The sequence below is a fragment of the Geotrypetes seraphini genome, chromosome 8 (genome assembly GCF_902459505.1).
Source record: "Geotrypetes seraphini chromosome 8, aGeoSer1.1, whole genome shotgun sequence".
Lineage (NCBI taxonomy): Eukaryota > Metazoa > Chordata > Amphibia > Gymnophiona > Dermophiidae > Geotrypetes > Geotrypetes seraphini.
This window is the reverse complement of record NC_047091.1, coordinates 106,517,270-106,534,027: the sequence shown is the minus strand read 5'-3', so window position 1 is coordinate 106,534,027 and position 16,758 is coordinate 106,517,270. Positions and strand designations below refer to the sequence as shown.

The 16,758-nt window shown below is 42.3% G+C and overlaps 1 protein-coding gene across 5 annotated transcripts in view; it reads left to right on the top strand.

Moving 5' to 3' along the window:
• Positions 1 to 16,758, top strand: part of UHRF1 (ubiquitin like with PHD and ring finger domains 1) — a 226,991-nt gene that overhangs the window by 131,116 nt on the left and 79,117 nt on the right. For 4 of the 5 annotated variants that reach the window (XM_033957182.1, XM_033957184.1, XM_033957183.1 and 1 more), the window contains 3 exons: positions 1,710 to 1,814; positions 1,973 to 2,079; positions 3,402 to 3,564. In XM_033957182.1, coding sequence (XP_033813073.1) covers positions 1,710 to 1,814; positions 1,973 to 2,079; positions 3,402 to 3,564 — 375 coding nt within the window. The remainder of the gene's footprint in view (positions 1 to 1,709; positions 1,815 to 1,972; positions 2,080 to 3,401; positions 3,565 to 16,758) is intronic. The other variant, XM_033957186.1, reaches the window with a different exon arrangement.

The following is a 16,758-nucleotide window of genomic DNA, read 5'->3' as shown; positions in this document are numbered from 1 at the left end:
ATGATACGGAATACAAACTTAAGGTTTAGTTTAGTTTAAGGTTCTGCTATTAACTGAAGGAGAACCTTGTCCATATGATTAGCTAAAACTTTTGCAAAAAATTTAGCTTCCACATTAGGAACCTAGAAGAGTAAGATCCTGTACTAGCTTCAGTAACACTATAATCTGTGCTACTTGCAACGAAGATGATAAAGACCCTGTCTGAACAAAAGCATTAACTATAAAGGTCAATATGGGGGTAATCTTGGACTGTAAAACTTTATAAAATTCTGAGCAAAACCCATCGGAGCCAGGGGCCTTCAAGAACGGACTAGTCTGAATAATCAATCCTATTGTATCCCTTCCAGATTCAGTACACTAGGTGTTTTATCCTTTCCCACATTCAGAAGCACATGCTTCTCCTACCTTAGACAGATAGAGCCCCCTATAGTTTCAATTTCTGCAAGCAATCTGTGCAGAAGTCTTTTGGATTTGCTCTGCATCTTTCTTATTTTTTTGCTTTAAATTTTGTCTTTCGGTGGCTTGAGTGCCTTCAGACCTGTTTGCAGTGGTCCTGCAGTGGTTGGAGGAAAGGACACAGTCCCACAGAGCCAGACTACTGCTTCACAGAGAAACATCAGTGGATCTGTGGAGCCAGCCCTGTTGTGCCACCCTTCCTGGACTTGGGGTCCATTCTCCTGGAAGCTTGCTTGCTTGTCCTCTGACCTTGTAAGGGGTTTAAGCACAGGCTGTATGCATCCTAGGTAAAACATCCTCTAGGTTTCAGGGTGCAGACTGCATTTCCCACCCCTGGTTGTGTGGAGAGGATCCATGGGGGCGGAGGTTACAGTCTGTCCGACTTCCAGTCCGAAGATCTTCAAGTCTGGTCATTTTGGAGCTGTTCTGAGGCAGAAAATAATTTTCTTCCATTCAACTGTCATATATAGAGCTGGCAGGCAGGCACTTCAGACACTATGAGTACACCTCCATTACTTCCTATGGGAACTTCGGGGGTGGTCTGTGAAACTCTCTCAAACTTATTTTTGAGAGTTTCTGAGGGTAGGGTTCATGTCTCCCACCTCCCCAATCCCCAAATTATTATTTTTTATCTTCAGATTTGTTATTTTGCCATTTTTGGTGTGAATTCACTGGTTGGTGGTGGCCATCTTAGATTTTTATCAGTCTTTTTTTTCAGTTTTATTTCTGCCTCAAAATCCCTGATTAGAAATAATTTGAGATGGATTTCCCAGCCCCTAATCTGTCGAATGTGTGCATTGATTGTGCCGCATTGGTGCTGAATCTGTGACCGTATACTTCGTGCTGCAGTACACTGGGGAGAGTGGGTGGGAGCTTTGGGCTTTACTTCCTCCAGGGCTGGTCTGATTTCAGATCTTAGAGTGGTTAGTTGAGAAAAGGCAAACTACCCCCCACACACACGCACTTTTTTTTTTTAACCTCACCCTGTAGATATAGAGAGAACAAAAAATGAGACGAACAGTTGTCTTTAAAAACTGGCAATGGTCTTAAAGTGAATAGTTATGTGATAAGCACTTAGAATGAAGTAGAAAGGGCTTTTCTAGTACTTTTGGGCAAACTGTTGCCTTTGGGGTAGAGTTCCTTGTTTGGTTTGGTACAGATTCTGTGTTCCATCTAAGAGTATTAGAATGTGAGTGTAATATGACAGGTGCTACAATCAGTATTGAATCTGTGTGTTTCTGCTTTCCTTATAGGTAAGTGAATCTGGTGTGCACAGGCCCCATGTGGCAGGCATACATGGCAGGAGCAATGATGGATCCTATTCTTTGGTGCTGGCAGGAGGATATGAGGATGATGTTGTAAGTCACTTAATTATCATCCATCTTTTGGTGGGAGGGCAGGAAAGTAGTAGTAAATATTTGGATTTGTGAGACTTAACAGCTGTTCCTATGCGTGGTTCAGGATGGAGGGTTGAGCTGGCTTTACATATCCAATTTTTATTTCATGTGCATTTCAGGACAATGGAAATGAATTCACATATACAGGAAGTGGAGGACGTGATCTCTCTGGCAACAAACGCACCGCTGAACAATCTTGTGACCAGAAACTTACAAACATGAACAGGTCAGCATGACCATAAGAATAATTTTGTTGGTTTAGCTTGCCCTGTTTTTGTAGCATTAGTAAAACAGTCTTTGTATTAGTTTTAACTAGGGTTGGCCAAGTAATGGTTTGAAGATGGTTCTGGTCTTGAGCATCTAGTTTATGGTCATTTGGGGGGGGGGGAGCTTTACTTTTTATTCTATGGACTTGCATGGTCACTTTTTAAGTATTCCAACTTTTCAAATGCAGTGCAATATCCTCAGCACATCCTAGTGGTGACTTTCTTATAGATGGCATAGCTTTTTAAAATATATTTCACAGCTGCACACTTCTAAATAGAGTAAATAGACAATATTTGTCTTTGAAGTTAGTCTGATTTTCATATTTGCTGTGAAGCATTCTTTAAACACAATAATACAATATGTTTTGAAAGATACAAACCTAAAAGAAAAACTCGAGGGCAATACCTATTTGTTTTTCCTATTATTAAGCCTTGTCATTACAAGAGATTCTTTGATGAATTGCTTGGTTTTCAGGCAGGTAAAATGGATTCATGGCTAAGTTCTATTTCTCAGGCCCATTCATACATGTCCTTTAGGAAACTATTGAAAACTGATTTATTCGAAAAGTCTTTAAATTGATGTTTCAGAATATTGATTGGAAATTTGCACACTGATTTTATAGTTGTACTTTTTAAGGAATATCTTATCTATTTTTGCGAATGCATTTTATTCAATTATTGTATATTTTAGTCATTTTTGGATTTCGTACTTTTATTTACTGTTTGTATATTTTTAGTACTGTATGTGAACCGCCTAGAATTATGTGGTAGGGCGGTATATAAAAATAAAATTATTATTATTAATACTAGAGTCAGAATAAGCCTCAGTGAGTAGACTTATGCCTTGATCTAAATTGTATGTATTTCTTTTCTCTATTTCATGGTCTTTGTTAGAGGGGCACTAAAGATTTTTGCATTCATATATTACAACAAGTATTGCACCACTTAAAACAAGTGCAGTTTCCTAACATTCAAGGAGGCATATAAGAGCTTGGCATACCATCATATTCATTGCTTGCATGTAATTGGAGGTAATTTTTAAGACATCAATTGTTATGCTATAAATTTAGTTCAGTGCCGTTTTCCATAATTCACAGTTCAAGAAGAAACACATTGTTATATCAAAGAATAGTATCCTAGTGCTGCTCTATATATTCCCAAACACTCTGGCACTTCTTGGAATTCACTATTTTCTTTGTAACTGCTATATGTTAACAATTTTAAAGAACATTTGGATCATCTCAGTTGGGTGTCTTGGGCTAAAAACATTGTTTCTCTGCAGAGCTCTTGCACTGAATTGTAATGCACCCATTAATGATAAAGATGGAGCTACAGCCAAAGACTGGAGAGCTGGCAAACCAGTCAGAGTAGTACGAAATGCCAAGGGAAGAAAACACAGCAAATATTCTCCTGAGGATGGAAATCGATATGATGGGATCTACAAGGTTGGCTTTTACATTTTTTTTCCAGGATGGATTGAAATAGCATGCATGATGACTAATATTTTAAGGTACTCTGCAGCTTATGTTTTAGGAGTTGCTTTCCCTTTGTGGTGTGAGAAGGAATTAGCAGTGTTCAACTGAATCGGGAGCTACAATAGTTCAGAACCACTGCTCCAGTTGGACTGCCTGTCACCATCTGCTGGTGACAAATACTATTGAGCAAAGTTGCACAGTGCTCTTTTATAAGGCAGAGCTCACAAATGTCTTTCCAGTGCAGGTTATCACCCCATGGCCGTGAGCCATATGCAGAAGGAATCCACTCTGGATTTTTTTCTGTGATCTTCTTACTTCACTGGGAGCTCTACTGCCACCTTCAGTTTTTCCCTTCTACATGTGAGCCGAAAAGAGTGTTTCTGTTCTCTCCCTTTTTCTTATTCAATGTTTTTGTCTTTTACTTGGTGCTTTCACCTTGGTTTCAGCTTTGCCTGCATAGAGAAGATGCAGACTCTGGTTTGCAGCTGATAGGCCAATCCCAGGTGGTACCTGTTAGCCAGTCTGCATTTTTGGAGCTCAAGGCTGTCCCTGCAGGCTGTTGGGCATCCATAGGAGGTCTTGTAGGGTGCTAGTTGCATTTTTCACCGCCTCCCTTCTATTGGCATGTTTGGTGGTCTGCAGGGGTCAGTCATCTTTGGCTGGCAACCCGAAGATCAGCATTGAAGAGGAATGTCCAGCATGAGGCAGTGATTCTTCTCCTTTCCAGCTATTGTAAAGAGCTGAGGCAGACTGCAGCACATTGCCAGCACAAACACAGTGACATAAGGCTGTTACAGCCTCCGAGGTGAATCAGGGGTGTCTGAAAATCAGTTTTTTGATGGTTTCTGTATGTTTCTTTGCCGCCTTCCTCATGAAAAATCCTAAATTTGCTGGGTTTTGACCTTAGTATGTTTTTTTGTTTTTTAGTGTCTTTGGTGTGAGAATCCTGACGGTGGCCATCTTGTAGTTTTAGTGAATTCCCTTTTCCCCCACCACCACACAAGCACACAAATAAAGGTTCCCTGCACTTCCAAAACTTCAAATTCTGCCTCAAAACTGGTTGGGATGAAGTCCTTGGGCTTTTCTACCCCAAATTCATGCCAGCATTGCACAAAGTCTGTGCCTTAGCATCTTTGTGCCATGTGCCAAGTAGTGTGGTCTGGAGAGGTGGGAGAGGCCAGCTTAACCTCTCCTCTGCATACTAAAATGACAAAGGGCAGCTAGCCCACTGGGCCAGCATTTTCTGTTTTCGTGGCCTGGCAATGGTGACACTTCCATGTGTCAGGATGCAGACACCCCACAGCCCAAGAAATGCAAAGTAGAATCATCAAAGAGTGACTCCATGCTCCCTGATGCCTTCTCAGTTTTCTTGGAAGCTTTTTTTGTTTAATGTTAAAACATTTTTATTGAAGCAAACTATAAAAAATTCAGCAATAGGCCTCTGCAGATGAATAGAACTCCAACACCCCTCTCCCCTTCCCTCCATCCCATCCAATGAACAGGAACCAGTATGAGGGACTACAATAGTGATGCATAACAATGATTATCCCAGGATAAGCAGGCAGGTATTCTCACATGAGTGATGTCACCGACGGAGCCCCAATGCGAATGCCTCGCAAGCAGACTTGCTTGAAGAAACTCGAAGTTTCGAGTCACCCGCACCGCGCATGCGTGAGTGCCTTCCCGCCCAGCGTAGGACGTGTCTCTAGGTGAGCAAAGCTGCAAATACTCTGTTGAGACTGAGGTAAGTAAATTTTGTATTTCTGGGTTTGGGGCTGGGATGGGGACACACATTGCCGAAACTGGGCTAGGTTCACATTGTAATTCTGGGTCAAGGGATCGTATACACATTTCCGAGCCTGGGACAAGTTCACGCTGTAACTCTGGGTCTAGTACACACATAGCAAATTGCACTAAGGAGGTCAAAGTAGATCAAGCAGGAATATCCCCACAGAATCATAGCAAACATATAACATGGAGGGCTATGTACGTCAACGCTCACAGCTTGGGAAATAAAATCCTGGAATTAGAGACGGAAATGAGGAACGCCAACCTAGATGTGATGGCGATATCCGAGACCTGGCTCACGGACTCCCATGGCTGGGACATGGTCATACCTGGTTACAACTTGCTTCGCCGAGACAGGGAGGGCAAATTGGGAGGAGGGGTAGCACTATATACCAAAGATGACATTAAAGTCACCAGAATCGCAGATGTCAGGTACACAGGGGAATCCCTTTGGGTGAATCTGGCTAGGGGGAAGGACAAATGCCTGTATCTTAGTGTAGTATATTGACCCCCAAGATGGCAGGATGACCTGGATATGAAATTAATCGAGGATATAGAGAATATCACCTTGCGTGGGGACACTGTATTGTTAGGTGACTTCAATATACCTGATGTGCACTGGACCACACTTTCCTCTGCGTCCAACAGCAGCAGAAGGCTATTAAACTTTATTCAGGGAGCACGACTCAGGCAACTGGTATTGGAGCCAACAAGGGATCGGGCAATACTGGACCTGATACTTACCAATGGAGAAAGTGTCACAAAGGTCTCGGTGGGCGACAGGTTGGCCTCCAGTGACCACAACATGGTATGGTTCAATCTCAGGAAAGGTTTCACAAAATCTAACACATTAACCAAGGTCCTCAGCTTCAAGGACGCCAACTTCGAGGGCATGGGGGATTTCATCCATCAGGCGCTGCATAACCGAGCAGAAACAGATAATGTGGAAGTATTGTGGTCAACTCTAAAAGCTACCATACTAGAAGCAACCAACTACTAGAAGCAACCAACCGCTTTATTAAATTGGTAAGTAAACGGCGAAGAAACAATAAGCCACAGTGGTTCTCTGCAGAGATCTCAGACCTCATAAAAGAAAAGAAAAGAGCGTTCATATCTTATAAACAATCAGGGAAGCAGGACTCTAGGGAAGATTATCTGGCCAAGTCAAGAGCAGTCAAAACAAAGGTCAAAGAGGCCAAATTTAGAATGGAGGAGAATCTAGCGAAGAACATCAAGAAGGGCAATAAACCCCTCTTCAGGTATATTAGTGATAGAAACAGAAACACAGGCGGGATAGTACGCCTTAAGAAACCAGACGGGAACTATGTAGAATCGGACTCTGAAAAGGCTGAACTATTAAATGAATACTTCTGCTCAGTCTTCACCCATGAGGCGCTGGGATCCGGCCCTCAGTTGCAGACAAGGGATAGCTCTGCAGACCCATTTCGAAATTTCGAGTTTACACCCAGCACTGTCCACTTTGAACTATCTAATCTCAAGGTTAACAAAGCAATGGGACCAGACAACCTACACCCCAGGGTACTCAGGGAATTAAGTGACGTCTTGGCGGAACCGCTATCCGCGCTCTTCAATCTCTCCCTTAGTACAGGTAAAGTCCCATTGGACTGGAAAACGGCTAACGTCATTCCACTCCACAAAAAAGGATGCAGGACGGAGGCTGCTAACTACAGACCAGTGAGTCTCACATCAATAGTGAGCAAGCTAATGGAAACTCTAATCAAACGCCAATTGGACACGATCTTAGATGAGGAGAATCTACGAGATACGCGTCAACATGGATTTACTAAGGGGAGGTCCTGCCAATCTAACCTAATCAGCTTCTTTGACTGGGTGACAGGGAAGCTGGATGTTGGGGAGTCCCTAGACATCGTATACTTGGATTTCAGCAAAGCATTCGATAGCGTGCCACATCGCAGGTTGTTGAACAAGATGAGCTCTATAGGATTAGGAGACACATTGACAGCATGGGTTAGGGATTGGCTTGGAGGTAGGCTGCAGAGGGTGATGGTGAACGGCACCCCCTCCGAAAAGACGGAGGTGATCAGTGGTGTGCCACAGGGCTCGGTCTTGGGCCCGATCCTATTCAACATCTTCATAAGGGACTTGGCTGAGGGACTTCAAGGTAAAATAGCGCTATTCGCCGATGACGCCAAACTATGCAATGTAGTAGGCAGGAACACGTCAGACCAAAGCACAGGGCCAGACGGAAACTCAATGCCTGACAGTATGGTGCATGACCTACTCCTACTGGAGCACTGGTCCAGGACCTGGCAACTCAGTTTCAATACCGAAAAATGTAAAGTCATGCACCTGGGCAGCCAAAATCCATGCAAGACGTACACCTTTAATGGTAAAATCCTACAAAGGAATGTAGCAGAATGTGTCTTAGGGGTGATCATCAGTGAGGACATGAAGACTGCCAAGCAAGTGGAGGAAGCTTCATCTAAGGCTAGACAAATCATAGGTTGTATACGTAGGGGTTTCGTCAGCCGGAAGCCCGAAGTCATTATGCCATTATACAGATCCATGGTGAGACCCCATCTGGAGTACTGTGTACAATTTTGGAGGCCGCATTACCGCAAAGATGTGCTGAGACTTGAGTCGGTCCAGCGTATGGCCACCCGAATGGTCTCGGGGCTCAAGGATCTCCCGTATGAGGAAAGGCTGAAAAAATTGCAGCTATACTCTCTCGAGGAACGCAGAGAGAGGGGGGACATGATCGAGACGTTCAAATATATCACGGGCCATATAGAGGTGGAGGAGGATATCTTCTTTTTCAAAGGCCCCACGGCAACAAGAGGGCATCCGTGGAAAATCAGGGGCAGAAAACTACACGGTGACACCAGGAAATACTTCTTCACCGAGAGGGTGGTTGATCACTGGAATAATCTTCCACTGCAGGTGGTCGAGGCCAGGAGCGTGCCTGATTTTAAATCAAAATGGGATCGCCACGTGGGATCTCTTCACAGAGAAAGGTAGGGGAGGGTTATTGGGGTGGGCAGACTTGGTGGGCCGTGGCTTTTATCTGCCGTCTATTTCTATGTTTCTATGTCTCCTCAGTTCTTACTTTTCCGCAGAGCCGAGAAGTCCGTTTTTGATTCTCTCCATTCGTTTTTTGCTAGAACCATGGTTTCTTTGATGTTTTTCTCACGAATCGCTGTTTTTCTTTTCTTTCTTTTAATTCTTTCATTTTCAAAATAAATAAATAAATAAATTTTCTTCCGTTCGGTTTTCGGGACAGGCTGCTCGGCCGCAGCCCAAGGCCTTCGATCTTGCGTCAGTTCTTTTTACTCCTATGTCCCGGCCTGCCACAGGTTTTCAGAAGTGTACCAAGTGCCTGCGCACGATCTCCTTAAGGACCCTCATCGTCACTATCTTCAGTGTCTTGGGTCAAAGCATCATCCGAGATCATGCCTGCCTTGTCAAACACTTCCCTTCGCGTCGTTGTATTTTGGTGGATAAACTCTTCCAGATGGAGTCTTCCCTCGCACCCTCGTCCTCGAAGGTGACCTTGGCCTCGACTCCTACCAAGGCTCCTCCTGCTTTGACAGCGTCCACCTCGAGCCTCACCAGACCTTTCTCGTTTGCAGTAGCTCTTCCTTCGACGACTTCTACTGTATCTTCCCCTGTTCCCTCAGGTCTGTTAGTTCAGCAGACACTTCCTCCAGTAGTGATTAAGGTGCCTAAGCTTTCCAAGTCCAAGCACACTAACACTACCTAGAGGGAACCCCTAGCCGAAGCAGGTGGTCCGGTTTCAGACGCGGATCCATCCTTGCCGGCTTCTTTCCAGACCACGTTGGGGAAGCAATTCATTCAGTTCCTTACTAATATGGGACCGAAGCTTCTTCCTCTTCTCCAGCCTGGGCATTTAGCAGACTCCTGCTAGGTCAAGTTCAAGTTTCAAGTTTATTAGATTTTAATATACCGACCATCAAGCAAATATCTGGACGGTTTACATTAGGTTTAAAAATGACAGATAAGAGTAGAAACAATTGAAAAAATGTTAAGTAATTTAAATAATATATAGTGAACATTAAAAACAATAACAAGACGGACTTGACAGTGAGGAGAGAGGAAATGGATGGGTAAAGTTACATTGTAGGTAGAAAAAGGAGAAAGAGGGGTTGGGAAAAAACATGTTGGATGGGGAAAAAATATATTGAATGTTTGTGGAAGAAAAAAGTTAGATAGAAGAAAATTAAGAAGAGAGAGATTAAATGGAAGAGAATGCATCACGAAATAAAAAAGTTTTTAAGTTTTTCTTAAATTTGTCAAGGTGTTGTTCTTCTTGAAGTGGTTGTCGGAGCAGTTACTGCAAAATTTATTTTGCGTGTGTAATAAAACTCTTTTATAGACGGAATCAATAAGAGGTTTTGATTTGAAGATCTCAAAGTTCGAGTAGGTCGAGCCGCTTCCTTTGCCTAAGTCTCAACCACACTCTTTGCAGGAAGCAGAGTCTCTGCGAGTGTCTGGTCTGGCATCCAAGCACGAACAGCAAGGAACAGATTCTTTGCCAGTGTTTCGGACAGAATCCTCACAATATTCAAAGAGCAGAGTCTTTGAGAGTGCATCGAGGTTCCTCCATCAAGCCTCCGGAGCTTCCACACTCTTTGCAGGGAGCAGAGTCTCTGCAAGTGTCTGCTCTGACGTCCAAGCACGCATAGCAAGGAGCAGATTCTTTGCAAGTGCCTCGACTGGAATCCTTGCACTCTTTTCACGGAGCTGAGTCTTTGGGAGTGCATCGAGGTTCCTCCTTCAAGCCTCAGGGGCTTCGTTCTCCTGCCTCCAGCCCATCCATTCTTTGGGGGCATCGGCTGCTTTTCTCTCCGAGGCGAAGTCTCCTTGTTCTTCGAGTTCAGCTTCTTAGCATCGTTCTCATCGAAGATCGAGGTTTTAATCGAGACATGCTTCCAGACGGAGCCCTTAAGAACATAAGAACATAAGCAATGCCTCCACTGGGTCAGACCTGAGGTCCATCGTGCCCAGCAGTCCGCTCACGCGGCGACCCAACAGGTCCAGGACCTGTGCAGTAATCCTCTATCTATATCCCTCTATCCCCTTTTCCAGTAGGAAATTGTCCAATCCTTTCTTGAACCCCAGTACCGTACTCTGCCCTATTATGCCCTCTGGAAGCGCATTCCAGGTGTCCACCACACGCTGGGTAAAGAAAAACTTTCTAGCATTTGTTTTGAATCTGTCCCCTTAACTTTTCCGAATGCCCCCTTTTATGCTTTGAAAGTTTGAAGAATCTGTCCCTCTCTACTCTCTCTATGCCCTTCATGATCTTGAAGGTCTCTATCATGTCTCCTCTGAGTCTCCGCTTTTTCAGGGAGAAGAGCCCCAGTTTATCCAACCTTCCTATATGCCTCGATCTACATCTTTTTTCAACGCCGACTCCTCGTTCGAGGTCTCCACTACCTTAGCTCGATGATGCAGCGGCTTTGATTGCTTCGTCCGAGTCTCCGTCCTCTTTTGACGCCCTTTTTCATGCCGAAGCATCATCTTCGACCCAGGCTGCCTCGATGTCCTCGAGTCCTTCTCGAGGTACAGCATTGGCAGATCAGCTTTTTTTCTCATCTTTCTTCGTCAGAGGGCTGTTGACTTGGATCTTCACTTCGATACTGGTTTCCAAATACTCTAAGGAGTATCTTGAGGTCATTCCTCTTCCTCTACCTCCATCCCTCCTGGACGAGAAGGGCAACCTATGGACAAATTCGGACGTTGCATCTATCAATATGCTCTGATGTCCTCCAGAGTCCTCAATTCTACTTTTCATTGAGTTTAGGGACGTCATGGCTTCGTTTTCACAACTTCGCTTGCATCTGCTTCAGTCATCCTATAATGCTTTTGAGTGGTCTGCTCGGGCAGCGGCTTGCTCTGTAGCCATACGTCACCTTGCCTGGCTTCATACCATTGCCATGGCCCCTACTCTTCTGGATCCTCTTTGATGATTCTATCGAGGCAGTGACCGCAGCATTGTCTGACCACGAACAATCCTTTCTATCTATTGTTAGACCTGAGCCGAAGTCAGCCCCTGCCAATAACTACTCGCTGTTCCTTTTCTTTCAGCGGCGTTTTTTGCTCCGAGGCTGGCTCTTTTCCATCGCCCTCCTCCACCTAAACTACAGCAGCCTCAGAAGCAATAAAACTCTCAACCTTCTGCACCTCAGGCTTCATAGCCTTTTTGCTGTCTACTCAAAACCTGGCCTGCCAGTAGATTTCGAGGACCGGAATTGGGCAGCCCTGCCCCTAAGACCCTGTCTGATAGTAGAGCCAGAACCTCTAGAGGCTCAAGGTGCTCTAATTTTCAGTTCTGCATCACAGTGATTCTCCCAAGGCTACACAGGCAGAGGTTCTCCGGAGCCAGGTGTAACCAAGTCCCCACTTCCTGTACTGCTTCATCTTCCAAGAAATTGCAAAGATGCCAAGCTGAGGAGTCCCCTTAAGAGGCAGACTCTAGGCGTTTCTGCAAGCATGGGTTCGGATTTCATCTGACCGCTGGGTTCTAGATGACATTCGTTCCAGCTACAAACTGGAATTTGCCTGGCCTCTGATAGATTGGTTTGTGGACTCCTGCGGGGCACCCAGTAAAGGTGGTAAAAAGTACAAGCCACTGTGAGGTTACTAGACATTCAGGCTATAGAGCCTGTGCTGCCTGAAGACTTGGGCTCAGGGAGATACTCTGTATATGTTATCGTGCCAAAGAGAGGCTCAAACGATTGGAGACCCATTCTGGACATGTAAATGCAGCAGTTAAAGTTCTGCACTTTCGCATGGAAATGGTTTGATCTGTCATTGCGGTGGTGTCCCTGGGAGAGTTCCTAGCCTCTCTAGATCTGACAGATACCTACTTTGCATATGCCTATTTTCTCAGACCACAGGAAGTTCCTCAGTTTTCACGTTCTGGAAACTCATAAATTTTCTCAGTTATCAGACTCTGGATCCCAGAGAGTGGTTTCTGTCTTTAAAGAGCATTCGATTGTAGAGTAGATCAGTAGGGGCATCCCATGTTCGATCTCATAGCGACTGTGGCCAACAAGAAAGAAAGCAGAGGGAAGGCCCTGGCAGGGAAGGCCATGAAGCAGCCTGTTCAGTGCTGCCGCTGTTTGGAATGGAGGTATGTCAGCCTCGCAGTGGGAGGGTCGGTAGGGTTCTGCACGGGATGGAAAGATGTTGCGCAAGGGGATGGGTGAGAGGGGATGATAGATGCTGCACATGTGGGAGGGAGGAGAAAGCATTGCCGGCAAATCGGGGTGTGTCGGGGATATTCAGTAAGGGGTTAGAGGGTCAATCCAACTAGGGCATATTTTTGGGGTAGGGCTTATATTAGGACCTACCTCAAAAATCATGGTAGGGCTTATTTTCGAGGTAGGTCTTATTTTCGGGGAAACACGGTAATAAGGCTTTAGAGCAAATGCAGTGCTAAGGAGTAGAGCTGTTTGAGTCGGGGGGGAAAAATTTTTTTGATTTGATTTTGTCAATTTAATTAATTTGATTTGATATGATTGATTTCACTTTCTATGATGGAGCTTTAAAATTAACTGGTGGTTTTATTTTTCAGCCTCTTCACCTACCCCTTTCCCTCTTTGCTCTCTGCAACCCCATGTTGGCGCTGTCAAGTGTAAACAAACACTTAGGTCTTAGCTCGTGCTTGCTGTCTTAACACCAGTTCTGGTTAGGATACACATTTCAAATCTGATGTAATCGCAAAATAGAAAATAAAATTATTTTTTCTTCTTTTTGTTTGGCCATTTTATTCAAATTTGGTTGGTCTCGAGCTATGGTTTTGGTTTTTTTTTTTATTTTAAAATTAAAATTTTTATTCATTTTATCAATATAATTACAAGCATCCACTTGTCTGGAAATACAGAGAATAAAGAATTAACAAAAAAATCTTCAATTAAAGAATAATAAATGCAATCTCTTCCTTAGACCACAATAAAATTAGGGGGGAATACAAAAGATAAAGGAGATCAATTAAAGTTATATATTGGATTAAGGCATATGCTTAACGGGTTATAACAACATCTGCAATTTAATTAATTATCCCTGCTTTAATGGAGCAGTTTCTTAGTATCCACAAAGGCTTTAAGCTGATCAGGGGCAAAAAAAAGTATATTTAGTCCCAGCATATTTTATACAACATTTGCATGGGTAACTCAGTAAAAAAGAAGCTCCCAGTGCCTTAACCTCTTGTTTCATGTTTAGGAATAATTTCCTTCATTCCTGGGTAGATTTAGTCACATCTGGATAGACCCAAATTCTCTGTCCAAGGAACAAAGCTTGAGAAAAACGGAAAAACATCTGCATCACGGAATTTAGGTCTTGTTCAAAAACAAATGAGACAAGAAGGGTAGGGTGAGATTGAATTTCTAAAGATTTTTCCAGTAGATCAGAAAGGTTAGCAATGTCCATAGATTGCGGTTTTTCAGTTTCAGGTTGATTCAAATTTCTCTTTTCAGGTAGATAATAGATACGGTTAATGGGCAGCATTGTTTCAAGTGGAAATGTTTGGGCTATGGTTTGTCTTCTGTTAACTCTCTTACTGGGGTCTCCTACGCATTTGACATTTTCTTCATGACAGAATGAACAGATGCATTAGGAAATGTTTTCTGAGATTAGGAAAGCTGGCAAATTGGGCAACAAGTATCATAATGGGTGATTTCAATTACCTACCATTGACTGGCTAAGTGTTACATCAGGGAATGCTAAGGAGGTAATTGGAACAATTGGTCCAGGAACTGACAAGAGGGATGGGGGGGAGAGCTATTTTAGATTTGGTCTTTATTGGAATGCAAGAAAGAATATATTACATTACATTACATTAGGGATTTCTATTCCGCCATTACCTTGCAGTTCAAGGTGGATTACAAAAGAATTATCTAAGATGTATTACAACAAGAACTGACAAAAAAAAAAAAATTGGTCATTTTCAAAAAGAGTAAGAAATGGGTAAGGTTATTTGTTTGGGGTAGTAGGCTTTAGTGAGAGGTGGAGTTTGAGACTTTAGGAGGTAACTGTGTTGTGTCTGCTGGGAAACTGATTACAATGTGATCAAAATTTGAGCTGATAGTTGGAGTGACGTTGCAAAAGAAATCTACTATAGTGACATTTTAATTTTCAAATGGGCAACTGTGATAAAGTGAGGAAAATGATCAGTTACAAAGGTTAGGACTGTAAACCAGGCATGGATGTTATTTAAAAATACTATCGTGGAAGTCCCCTCCCTCACTAGGACTCCCCTCCCCGTAAGCGCTTTTTCTTTCTCTCAAGAAGCTCCTCATCTATTCAGGTATCCTCTACCCATAGAACTCCAATTCATATGTAAGTTCTAAAATATTCAGGTATTCATTACCCATAGAACTCCAATTAGTATGTAAGTTTCCCATTTAGACCATTATATTGTATTTAGACTCATTGTATGGTATTGTATTTAGTCTTATTGTATTGTATTGTATTTAGACTCACTGTATTGTATTGTACTGAATTGTATTTAGACTCATTGTATTGTATTGTATGTAGACTTATTGTATTGTATTAAGACCTTTTGTTATTCGCTGAATGTCCAGCCTTCTTACAATGTAAACCGCCTAGAAATCGCCTGACTATGGCGGTATAGAAAAATAAAGTTATTATTATTATTATAGACTCAGTGTTCTCCCCAGAAATTTTTTCCAGCTGGGTGGCATGAAAAAGTAGCTGGGCGGGACAGGGAAATTTGGTGGTGGGGAAAATTAAATGTATACTATTTTTATTAGTTAATTATTATTATTTTCCAATGCTCAATATGACTTCCTTTTTTAAGGCTTGACACTTGTGCCAGAATATTTTTACTAAATTTAAGAAGTATCCAATTCTAAAAGTAAATAATTAGATATTCACCTCTCTTTCAAATGGTATGGAGGTTTAAAAAAGTGAAATGCGTTAATGAAGTCATTAGGTTCAATCTAGCCATTTATTTCTGCATGAATTTAAACAACTAAAAAAAAAAAAAAAAAAAGATAAATATAGCTCATTCAGCCATACAAGAAATGGCTGCACAACACCTCTAATGTTTTGATCACTAGGTTCCTTCCTGAGGTCTCACTGAGGATGTGAAATAGATGCTATCCCCACTTCCAGACCTCTTTCACATAATTTATGGAGAGGTGTTACTGGGCCTTGAAGGACACCTGTGTGATTGATCTTTATCTGCTTCTTTTTTATTTTGCTATAGTACAAAGTAAGAGCTAGGGCAAAACAGTATAGGTAAAGATGCAGGTAATAATTAGCAATGTATTAAAAATATTGTATTTTTATTTGCTTATAATGTCATTTGAAAGCTGCTTGATGATAATACAACTTTAATTTAATTCTTTATAATGTGTGTGTCTGTGTGTTGGGGGAACAACACCTACGTCAACAGTAAAGTTAGAATAGGGTCATTAAATCCAGTGGTGTACCTAGTATATATGACAGCCAATGCTGATCATTTTTTAACAACCCCCTCCTCTATATAAAAAAAGATATTTTTAGTAATAATCCATGAGTCACACAATAAAGGTGTATCTAGGAAAAGGCAGCATCTTAAACACTGCAGTGAGCACTAGAACACCAGCACATGCTTTGTAAAACTAAACAAACCAGATCCTACACAGTCAATTGATCCTGTAGTTGATGCTAACAGAAAGCCATATCCTTTTCATACACATAGAACACAGATACACCCTCGCCCAATATGGAATAATCACAAACTAAAAATAGAAATATGTAGACAAAAGTTAAACTGAACCAAGAAACAAGACTCTGCATACAATGCAACACCACAACACCAGTGACACATGTCCCCTAATATTGTGCAAAATATAAAGACAGTAGATGTAAATTTGAAAATTCTACATAACAATCACCACTTTACAAATTAACAAATATAAATAAAACAAATAATGACAAATAAGAAAATACAATTTTATTGGACTAATCCATTTTTCAATTAGCTTTCAGAGGCCAAATCTTTCTTCAAGACAGTACAGTATACAGCTGTTATGGTATCCTGTCCTGACCTGAGGAAAGGGGTTTAGTCCCCCCTAAACATAAGAACATAAGAAATGCCTTCACCGGATCAGACCGAGGTCCATCAAGTCCGGCGCTCCGCTCACGCGGCGGCCCATTTAGGTTCTCTATTATGAAAACCCAAAATTACCGTATGCCTTATTTCCATTTCCTATTGATAAATTTTAATCAATACAGTTACAATACTACTTGATTCTATGTAAAGCAACAAAAATATATTTTTTCTACCTTTTGTCGTTTCTGCTTTAGTCATCTTCTCTTCACTCTCTTCTTTCTATTCAGCATTTGTCCTCGCTCCCTTCC